The sequence below is a fragment of the Glandiceps talaboti genome, chromosome 3 (assembly GCF_964340395.1).
Source record: "Glandiceps talaboti chromosome 3, keGlaTala1.1, whole genome shotgun sequence".
NCBI lineage: Eukaryota > Metazoa > Hemichordata > Enteropneusta > Spengelidae > Glandiceps > Glandiceps talaboti.
The window spans coordinates 10,697,277-10,709,885 of NC_135551.1; the positions used below are offsets into that span (position 1 = coordinate 10,697,277).

General features: G+C 33.8%; 1 protein-coding gene across 1 annotated transcript; it reads right to left on the reverse strand.

Moving 5' to 3' along the window:
- Positions 1-4,960: 4,960 nt before the first annotated feature.
- LOC144432875 (ectonucleotide pyrophosphatase/phosphodiesterase family member 5-like) lies at positions 4,961-12,461 on the reverse strand. Its single transcript, XM_078121171.1, has 4 exons — positions 11,492-12,461; positions 9,319-9,516; positions 8,148-8,411; positions 4,961-5,989 (listed from the first exon to the last, which is right to left on the reverse strand). The coding sequence occupies exons 1-4, from the start codon at positions 12,327-12,329 to the stop codon at positions 5,826-5,828; spliced, it is 1,464 nt and encodes a 487-aa protein (XP_077977297.1). The 5' UTR covers positions 12,330-12,461; the 3' UTR covers positions 4,961-5,825.
- Between the last annotated feature and the right edge of the window lie 148 nt (positions 12,462-12,609).

Consider the following 12,609-nt stretch of genomic DNA (forward strand, 5'->3'; position numbering starts at 1 on the left):
TAGAATGTAAAGAGAAGCTAGAAACATAGAATATGTTGTATGTAGATTGTTGCAAAAGGTTTAAACAAAGTTACTGCTCAAAGGCACTTATCAGAAACCATACTATTAGTACATGTTTTTAAAAGAAAAGGTTTCACCAATGCAGCACACTGAATATTCTTTACATACTTATGGTCTTACCTACATTCAACAGAAAATAATCAAATGTCATATGTTTGTGGCAAGGTTTTCACAATAAAGAGAGCAACATAAGAAGACATGTGCTAAGCTAGCCATATAAGCTTAAGATGATAAACATTTTATTTTATTTTATTTCCCATGGTTCTCAGAAACCATGGTAGTGTTCTCCCTTATAATGAGGCATATACGTAACACATGTTAAATTTTGGCATAAAAATATGAATACTTAAAGTCACTTAGTAGCCCTATTAACATGTTGTGGACAATTTTCAAGATTTTGTAAGTTTTTCAAGACATTAATGACTCATTTTCTGGACAATCTTGTAACAAATAAATTCATGTATAATGATTACCATAATTAGCATATTTTACGTTTTATGGCAATTGTTATTTGTATTTCAAAGATTTGCTTGTAAGAATTGTAATTTGATGTACAAGTTTAATTGTCTAAATGGTGAATTTGAAAGACTAATCAACATTTTTTGTTATTTTTTTACACGATTTCTCTGTGATAACATTGACTTTCTTGGTACAAAACTTGTTAACAAGAATATGTTTTCAGTGGAGGAATGAGTGGAATGAATGAAAGTGGACTTCTTTTTAGTCTTTTCATAAAACGTCACTTGAAAATATTTCACCTTTGTAGAGTAATTTTATGGTACTGAATCCAAAAAACACGCAAAGTGAAATGATGAGATATTACCTGTTACATTTGCATACATGTACATTTGAATAAATTTGACTGAAATTGTACATAAAAAGAAACGTCTTTGAGTACTAAATGACATTATAGTATGCATACATTTAGTAATACACAAATACCTTGCGAGATTTTTTTCTATGGTCATTTAAAGCACATAAGAATTCATCTTTTTTAGAAATTTGTAAACTTCCCCGCCAGGAATTAAGGAAACTATGAGCGAAAAGCAACCAATATTTTTGGTGATGAAGTATGCTTCATCAAATTGCCGTAAGATCAGTATTCCTACAAGTAATTCATAAATTGACTTTACTGGCATTAAAGAAGAGATGTCAATTGAGGTTTACGCTATTACAGTATCTAAAATGATGGATTTAGTGAAAGTTACATGTATTTGGAATTAAAAATACACCAAACTTAACGTTTTTATTTGAATATGCAAAATTCAAATATATTTTGGTACATCATACCACACAACAGGAAACCTTGTCTGTGATCTTGACTAGTCAACATGTGGTTAACGACCAATTTGGCCCATCGCCAACTCTGCCTGCCCCCTGCCAACACGGCCCACCAACTTGGCCTGTACCAGTATGCAACCTAAATTTATTTCCATTTTCCCCAGATGCAATTACAGTATATTCCGGTATAGAATATATCAGCCTTGAAACCAGTTGATTCCGTATTTTATGCAAAACATACAAAAACACCTCCTACCTTAAATGACACTGGCATTACCGTTAATGATGGTGGAATAATTATTCTCTATAATGTTGTCTGTCATGTCTTCTGTATCTGTGTATTCAGAATACGTGGGCACATACATGATATATAACAACAAAGTAGAAACTGTACCCCCATCAACGAACTCTATGGTGGGCCGAGTTGGTATCACTGAATGGGCCGAGTTGGCACAGTACGCCGAGTTAATCATATGGCCATGGGCCGAGTTGGACCTAATACGTCTACGAATGGTTTCATTCATTTCCAGTTCTACCAGAGAATTTTACATTGAAACCCACCCCTCACAGTCGGAAGATGTGTTGCACCTGAATGTCACAAAACCAAGCTTGATTAATTGCATTTTATATCTGACCACTATAGGTAATGTTTTGAAGTGGCATTTCGACTCTTGAGTCGTGTCAGAATCGTTGCAAAATGAGTACATTACTTAATTATCAAAATGTCATTGTATCACGATTTCTTTTTATCAAATTATCTTTCATTATTTAGTTGTTTGTATACTGTTCACTAGCGTTTGACCAAAAAACCCTACAAAATTTGTATAATCTTGGTTCAACAATTTTTCAAGATAATAATAATTTAGTGTGCAAAAAGGTATATCAGAATACTAAACTATCTATCATTGAAAATATATTCATGGTTGCACATATTCATGACTCCTAAATACCCATTCGCTTCTGTGTAAAATATCTTATGAATATTCATTGTGCAATTCTGCAGACTCCCATGATGCAAAGACCCATAGCAAAGATATCCTATAAAGGCACAAGATCATCCCGATGCTTTTTCTGAAATCACAAGTAATATGTAGGTGACATCAAAACAGAAGAATCTCCAGAACCCAAATGTGTCTATTTCCTGGAGTGGTGTTCCCCTTTAAAGGCATCAATAACATATACATCATTAGATAGACTCTGTACTGCGGTTTTCAACCAATTTTTTTATTTCTAAAATATGAGAAACTATGAGTCTTTTTTAGCTTAGTCTTGGGAAAAAATAGCATAATATGGACTTGAAAATAAATGCTAAAGAAATATATATACTTTCTTAAATAATTCATTATTATGTACATAAAGTAGGAATAAATTTTCCTTGTCATCACAACCGTTTGAAGGAAGACTTCACCTGGTACTAAAGACATACCGGGTATATTATTGAAATTATATGGAAGACAAAGATGTGACAATGAGTTGGTTCTATCAACAAATGACTCATAGCTGCTTGTCTAAGGTCTATCATATAAGACACTGTATAACACAGTTGGTCTTACACAGCTATATTTTCTAAGCCTTACAGCTAAAAAGATGTAGGCTTGGTGTTTAACTCATGTGACATGACATGTAATCAGACAACTTCTAATGCTAAAGAAACAACTACATAGGTGCCATGCACAGTGGGGATGTAGAAGTAGTCAAGTTGAAATGTTGATTCTCAGTTAGAAAATAAACAATTGCATCCATTAAAACCATCAAGTCCATGTGTAATGTTTTAATTAGAAGCCTGTTTTTACTGCACTGTGAAAGAATAGCAATGTTTATCAGTGTTCAATGTGATTGGGCAAAGGATCCTGCTGTGTTTATTGTGTCTCTGTTATTGTTAGTCTAGAGTTGAAATGTGTCTATCTTTGTGTCAAAAACGTAATGTCCCATGAGTGAAACACCAAGCCTATGTCATTTTAGCTATAAAACTAATGGAATGTGAAATCAGTAACTTGCAAGTGTAAATAACTTCTGACTATATGCTTTGTTTGTATATTCTCGTTTTCCAATGATATGTCATATATTGTACATTTTTTAACGTTTATATACATTTTGACCAACAATGGTTATCAACTTGACACATGGTAGATCAAATGATTTACAAAGATAATCAAGCAGTTCAAAGTCGACCAAGACAGATTGAAAGCTCAATGCTTAAAACTCTGAACTGCTTGTGCATTATAATCTTTGAAAATCACTTCATCCATTATGTATATTTTATATATTTATCACAACGTTTGTACATTAAGTATATTCTAAATTCTAATGATTTGTACCTAGTATTTAATACTGTTTGTATGATTTTCGCTGGAGGCCATTAGTACTGTATAAATAACACATTTATTACATGTATTACATATGTACCAGACACTACTTTTACTGGTGCGTTAATACTACTGGTAGTGATATTTGCACTGCAGTGCAATACTAGAAACATTACTGCATATCCGCATGCAAATGATATGAAAATGCGGACATGATCGTTTGTTCTACACAAAAGCGAATGATAGCATAGTGTCATTTTTATTATGGATATGTGTTGTTTTGGGTAAACATATGTAATAATAACGGAACCCTAAGCCACATGTGTGCCAGTGTGCATACTCAAGGGTATTTGCACTCTTGCTTGCAGTATTTTCAGCTGCACTTTCACTTGCAATGCTCGTGAAAGTACTGCTGCATATAACACAGCAAGCACTCATGCAAATACACTTGCGTTGTGGGGTTCTGACATATAACACTTGATTACATTGTAATTTGTACGTTAATAATAATTGGTTTGTTGGGAAATGTAAACTTACACATAAGACTATACTTCTGAAATAATATCGGTATACATGTACATTTGTATATGGTAACAGTAAACTTCGTTTCAAATTCTGTATGTGTACCAAGCTTTGACTTGTTAAAATAAATATAAGTTAATTAAAGGAAAATGCCTACCTAGGAAATCAAGGTATTTTTATAAACTGAGTTCTGGAGAGTCATTTATGATTTCACATCATATGAATTTTGCACAATTAACAAGAAACACCAAACTGAAACTATATATATATATATATATATATATATATATATATATATATATATATATATATATATTCAACAGTGAATATTCATATATTCATGATTCCTAATAGCTTATTATTAGTACCTTTATATAAAGTCATGAATATTTAGACTGTGTTCATCTGATACATATTCATGTCTGCAAAATCCCATGAGGCAACAGTGGACCACTGCTAGCACAATGAGGATGAAATAGAATTTCAATTTGGTGTTCTTGGCAATTGTGTGAAATTTATTTGATGTGAAATCATGAAATGGCTCTCCAGAACCCAAAGTTTTATGAAAAGATCTTAATTACCTGGAGTGTTGTTTCCCATTAAATCCTAGTACTGACAATTAAACAGAATAATGTGGAGAATAGATGACCAGTGCTACAGGTCACGATGTAAAAACCGTGACTTGAAAACGAAGACAGATTGTTGTACAATGCAGTTGATAAGCCAACCAACAGAAATCTACTTTACAGTACACATACACATACATGTACACATACATGTACATGTATACTTTTACAGCTTGCATACATCTGTTGACTTGCTCTATGAAACATCTGCTTTGCCAAATGCCTGTGATCATCAGAATTTGCAGTTTGTTTTGCAAATTTATAGTTGGCTGTGTCAGCCATAAGATGTGACTTTCACAAGTATGTGACATTAACAACTTATATTTACAAAAACATTACTTTTTAAAAATTCAAAATGGATTGTCAGGGGTGAGCAAATCATTTTGTGAACTGGTGGTCCCTGGACAAGTAAAATCCAGTGGTCCTGCTGAAAGAATTAGTGTTCCAAGGTCCCGCTAATGTGAAACATTAAATCTTACCTATGAATCTGTATATTCAGACGACTTTTTTACATAGTTATTAACAGTAAGGTACTGGTCCAACAGACCAGACAAGGTAAAATTTGTGTGGTCAGCCCAAAAAAATTGCTAGTCTCGGACCCAGAACCAGTGGATTTGTTCACCCCTGATTGTGTTTATCAAAATAATGATATCACAGCATTCCAGAATATTGGAAATGGATAGACTATACATCTGTAACTCTGTATGATAGCATTTTATACAAAAACCTTTAGTCCAGGGCACAGAGACTACTAAACACTGTATCTCGACTACCAAATTAGCAGTAGTCCAGGACACACAGACTATTAAACATTGTATCTAGACTACTGAATTTATACGGTTGAAGTTTGTTAGACCAATGGAAATCAATAGACAATTGCATCTGTAACAGTTCAATCAAGGTTAATCTGACTGCCAAGCTTGGAAGTTAAATTTGAGCCCTTCATCTTGCATACACAGTGATATGCACTAATGCTTTAAAATCCAAGGCACTGCTGGTATTCTTGTCATCATAGACACAGGGTGATAATCTATGCCTCCCCGTGTAGTAAAAATGTGTCTCTACTCTGTGGTTCTGGTGGTGACTGCTCTTGGAGATAACTGTAGTCTGGCACTTGGTACTTACGTCTACCAAAAAACTTTAAAACCAGTGTACATCCAATGATGAGTGATACTGCTACAATGATAATTACACCTAGGAAATAAGGAGAATAAAAGAAAGGTAGATAATATTATCAATGAGAATTTTATCAATAGTAGTTATCTAATGTAGACATACATATAACAATAATGATAATAATAGTGATAAAAATAAGATTATTTATGGAATCAATCTCTGCACACAGAACTTGAGATGGAAAAAGCAATGGGATCATTTAATGTCTGGTCAAGGGAAAAGTGAATACACAGCCACTGGATAATTGACAAACAGAAAAGGTTGAGGCTAATGTTTTTAGTCTTGAGAGAGTGATGGAAGCAGATGTTACTGTTAGAGACTTGGAGTGGAAGAGATTGAAAGGAGGATTCATCCAGAATATAGAGCCGAGGTCAGACAAAGATCTCTTGCCAAAGGTCTTTGTAGATGGAATATGAAGAAGACTAGAACCAGAGGAAGAGTGAAGTTTCTTTGTGGAGTATACTGGTGAAGGTCAGTGAGGTAGAATTTACTGTGGGCCGTCCAGAACTACAGCTGAATTAAAGCCAGCAGATGATACTTTGTAATTAATGAGAACTACAGTATTAGGTGACAAATGAAGTTGTTGCAAAACAGGTTGAACATAATCATACTTCTTAAGAGTTACTGAGAAGCCAGCAAGCATCAACGTTCTGAACTTGATGCAACATATCTATAAAATGCGCTTAGGGCAACTAGAAAGGAGACAGTTACAATAGTTTAAGTGAGACAGAATGAAAGCAAGAACAAGGGTTTGAATAGCTTGAAGAGAGAGGAAGTGATGAATAGAGCTGATCTGCCTGATTGAACGTAGGTAGAATTGCAAACATTCAGTACGTTGTGCTGACGTATTCAAATTAGCGTTAAGTGTACATGAAAGCAAATTGATTTTTTTATGACAATATTGATACTTTTTTATCCTTCTGTAAAAAATGACCCCAGTAGCTATAACTTCATATGTATGCTATTTGACATTTAATGACAGTATACGACAGGCCAAGGAATCCTTTAAATTTATACAATTTTGAAATTCAACTATGAGAAAATGTTCACTAAATTCATATAACATCCCATGCTAAATTTATTTTGGACTGGACACATTCTCTTTGTACTGATAAGTGTTAACAATCAATACAGAGAGATATGATTAATCATCTGTCAACAAACTAACATATGGTCTTTGTGAGTAGCAATAATATATCATTCCCATCTATTTTTCATCATTCATCCTACACTGCTAAGTGCCCTGTTTGGTATGTAGTAACAAAACACGTCATGAGTATTTTGTTTCTGATTGCAAAAGGTGATTTTTAATGTTTCAGCACATTTCCAACACAAAAGAATCAATAACATATTGCATGGCTCAGAAATGACAATTACGGTCAGAAGGAAACCGGAACATGTGTTTTATTAAAGGTTCTGAATTTCAGCTGTCAACGATAATTTGTGCTCAGATACAAGCTTGTGAGGTCGACATCTCACAACCAGTATGCCTGCTGTAGACAGCCAATTTTATTTCTCTAGTCTGAAGAACTTTAGGGTTGACTGGGTCATGAGAACCATATAGAATTAACTAAGGCAGCCCCAAGAATATGCAAGTATACAGAGTATGGCTTGGGTCATACATATATATATATATATACACATCTATGTTAACTTAGCATCAGCTAATATATATATATATATATATATATATATATATATATATATATATATATATATATATATATATATATATATATATATATATATATATATATATATATATATATATATATACCGACAGTGTGCCCTCTAAGCCAATTTGATGTGCCACTAATGCACATAATTTCTAGTGACGCACCAAAATTTGGTGTTTCCCTATCGCTTACTATGTAGTGACTCACAAGAAATGCCAGTTTTTCTCATTTTCACTCACAACAACAAAATTTGGCTATAGTATCATTAGAGGACACACTGAATACCGATATATATATATACATATGAATATGAGTGTCTTGCTGGAGAGAACAGTGCTCGATGCAAATATTAGTAGCAGAACATTATATACATGCGAGTGGGAAGTATTTATCAAAATGCTACGCTGTATATGAGATGATAAAGTTCAGTATGTTTGTGAGATAACTTAATTGTATTGATACTACTACCTGCACCTTTCATTCCATTACAAAATGCTTACCTACTAAAATGTTTTGCGATAGCTGGGAATGTTCATATCCATGGTGATCCACTGAATGGCTCAAATCTAACATTTTGCTCACAATGTCTAAACTTCCATTATTTTTACCAGGTTTCAGATTCATAATCTCACAAATCATAGGATAGATATCCACATTCTTAAACGGATCTGAAGTGAAGTTCTTCTTGATTGATGGACCACTTGCAATGAAGAATGGATGCATAGACCTCAGAGTGTTGTCATACCCATGACTTCCATTTTGACCTGTTTAGTTCAAAAAGAAATAAAGATACAATTTTAATTTTCATATCTAAATTTTAATGAGTAATTATACCATGCACAAGCCATTAAGAATAAAAAGTATAAATTATTTAGGTCATTGGCTCATTCTCAGATGAAGATGGCTGTAAGTCGTTGAAATATTAGAAAACTCTGATATTTTGTTGCACTGTTTATTGATGAAATTAAGTTTTGTTGAGAATTCTACAAAGTGAATGAAACTATTTGAACAAAAAATATGGAATATATACACATACTCTGATCATTCTACTTCATGGCAACGCACGTCTATGTAACAACATGTGTCTAAGTCATTGGTTCTGCTGCGTTCAAAATATGAGTAATAACATCTATTGTCTAGCCTACAAATGTATCTGCAGGTACATGTATTGGCACTGTCTTGGATTTGAAAGGTGGTTGCTAAATCTGAAGGTGTCATGTACATGTACTTACAAATGTAGTAGAGGATATACAACAAGGCACTGAGCGCCAAGTTGTATGTCCCACTAATACCAAGGCTCCCTTTAAGGTGATAACTTGACAAGTTTCATAGTTCTCAAATGTAAGCATATAATTATGTTTTGTTCGATTTGTTTTCATTTATTCATTTTTACAAATCAATCAATCTATCGTACAATACATGTATGTAATCAATATATCTAAATAATTGTAATTTGGATAAAAAAATTTGACTCATATTTTGAGTGCTACAGAACTGTTTGTACACTTAGATATGACAGTTGTTGTGATGTAGAACAACCAGGGTATCTAATCCATATTTTCTGTTTAATGACAATAGCTTGGCTTGTGCATGGCATCATAATGTTATCTATGTGTTGGTGAAGATATTAGTTTTGGCTGAAGTTGAAAAAAAAAATCTAAATATTCTTACCATTGATATGTGTATCGTATTCTGACATGTTTCTTATAATACACCATCCTTCATCAGGCATGGCTATGATAGGCATAATACGTGGATTGTTGGTGTAATGGAAATGTTTTGGTATGCCATGTTCTGCATCATTTTTCAAGAAGACTGTCATGTGGGAAACATTAGCCAAAGCATTATAAATAGCTGATGTATTCTTTGCTGAAATAAAGCAAATATTAGAGATATTATAACATTGGAAAATTATTTTAATTTGACAGATGACTAATTTTGTATGAAAAGAGCTTATATATTTTTAGTTTTTGAGCTACAAATAAAGAAATATGTCACTTCCCTAAATTAATTAGAATTATGACTCTAATCTCCATATTACCCATGATGCTCAACCTCAATAGCTCAGTAGCTTACAAATGTACTTACAAAAATTGGCTAATGATATTACACAGTTGTATAGACGTTAAAGTGGCCATATGGATGAGGATTGGGTATTTATGTTGGATTTTTAATTTATAAGACAATTTTAATAAAATTTTAATAAAATTTTTATCATGTCTTTCCATTTAGTGAAACAACATAGACAACATAGACCAAGTCTGTGTTTGTAACTGAATACATTGTAAAAAGCTAGAATATGTGTAAAAAGTTTGTTATTATACATACAATAACAAACATTTTACACATATTAATCTTTTCCAATTTATTGATTTACCAACAGGGACTTGTGTCTACAATGTATGTTGTGTCAAATTGAATTCTCAAGTAGGAAGCCATGATAAAATTGTTTTATAAATTAAAAATCCAAAATAAATACTCGATCCTCATCCATATGGCCACTTTAACTAAATGCATGCATTGCTGCAAAGTACAGTAAATAATTAATCAAAGCTAAGTAATACATGTACTTATAAAACACACTACACTAAAGTAAGTATCGCCAATATACATAAGTGCAGGCCAACATACATGTAATATGACATGAGCAGGTCATTGACAAAAGTTGACTGATAATGCAGATAGTGGGCTGGGTGGGGGACTTACATTTTTTGTGCAAAAGGGAATCCCACTCCAGGAAATAAAGGTATTTTCATAAACTATGGATTCTGGTGAGTCATTTCATGATTTTACATACGTCAAAGAAACATCAAGTTGATCTTGTGCCTTATAGGGCATCTTTGCTCTGGGTCAGTTTGATGGGGGTCAGCAGAAATAATATACTTAGGGTTGCACAATGATATTCATGAGATATATTTTACACTGGAGGGAATAAGCACTCAGGAGTCCCTCTGAAATTAGTTTGGCCTCAGATCCCACCACCCCTCACCCTCCCTTTTAACTTATTTGACCAAAATTAATAATTGCTTCAGACAGCATAACCAATTTCAAATTAGTAGTATGTAATACTATGAATATAAAAGCCAGTACATGTATGTAGTGAAAAAATGTCCTTGTATTGACACAGTAATCATGTATTACACAGCCATGCATTTCCTATATTGCAAACAAATCTTCAATTTATCGATTTGACGATTGTATTTGGAAATACATGTACTGGCATTTAGGGATACAAAACAGATTCCATTAAAAGAAAAAAAATCTATTTGATCGTACATGCATGAGAACTAAAATGGTTCAAAAACCTGAACCCCAAACTAAAAGAAATGTTTTTTTTTATCCTTCATTGAACTATTGATCTTGCCCCTAAATGACTGATTTCTTGATGTAGAATTCAGACAAGGTTGGTTGTCTCAGTGTAGAGTTTAAATTTGACCAATAAAATGTTCATTTTACTTATACTGCTCAAGTTATGACTGCCTGTGTGTTTATATTCTATTTGATTCAAGTGAAAATACATACATAAAACCCTAGTAACCCATTGCTAGTATAATTTTGATTGCACTTTGCATGCCTTCAATCATATTCTGGCATCGTTATCACACCTGGATCTGGATCTGAATACATAATTGACTTCAGTTCTGGTGATAGGAAGTGATGGTAACATATGTGGTGGCAGTAGTCTCTCCAGTGAGGGTCGGCTACTGACACTGTGGGAGGGGGGGGGGGTACTAGACTTGGCCATCTTTTAAACTACACCCCCTAAATTTATAAACTCAGCTTGTGCCCCTTTAAAAGTTGAAGACATATGGAATGTTGCTGCAGAACACATACATGTACTTACGGTCATATGGATTCAATGCAGTCACTATAACGGAGTCTACCAGGTCATACAGATGAGGGTCAATATATTTATCAAGCTCAATTATACGTGATTTATCTATTTCTGTCATTCCATGATCACTTGTTATTATTAGATTGATTTGATCGTACAGACCAACATCTTTCAATCTTTGAATCAAATACCCGGTGATATTGTCACACATCTCTATGACCGTTTTAATTTCGTCGGAGTCAGGACCTTTTAAATGTCCCGTGTGGTCTGGTTCGTTGAAATACAGCAGTCCTAAATTAATCGGATCTTCCTCTGCTGTGAACCAGTCGATAATTCCATCAACACGTGTTTTAAAAGGCGTTGTGTTACTGTAGTTCATGTAGTGATAAGGTAGAATTCCTTTGATTTTTGTCTCGCTTCCTGGCCAGAAATAAACCCCGCTTCGACCTCCATGGATTTGGTTTGTAACCCAAATTGGCTCAGCACCATTATCCCACCATTTGCTGTCTGTACTATTTTCTCCACCAATGACAAAATATTCGTTCAGGTTCGGATCGTACATATGATTTGCCACCATACCGTGGCTTTCCTCCCACATACCTGTTGCTATAGTGAAGTGATTGGGAAAGGTTTTCGTAACAAATGAATTCTGTATGCCATCAGGAACAAAAGATCCGTCTGCGATCAGCTGATCAAAATTCGGAGTTTTTGTTTTCTGTAAATAATCCCATCGAAATCCGTCGAACGAAATCAGTAAAGTCAATGGTCCATGGTGGATACCACTTGCAGTTGCAATGTGAGGAGCACCCAAAAATACGCACAGGGCGCACCACGTTAACGACTCCATTTTAGTTTTTACTGACGTGATGCAGCTTTACATTCTACAAATCACAATACCACACTCTATAAGAACATGTACTGGTGATGGTCAATTTGAACATACGCTATACCGCTAGCACATCGTAGAATCAAGTGCTCGACATTGAGCACTACGTTATCACATTTGCAGTCGAAACTTGTTGTTTTACTTCCGGGTCGAGAACTCCCCGTTTAGATTTTAGATAATAACAATTTAAGTATTTTTTGACTTACTTATTCAATTGAAATCATTTTTATATAAATTAGCA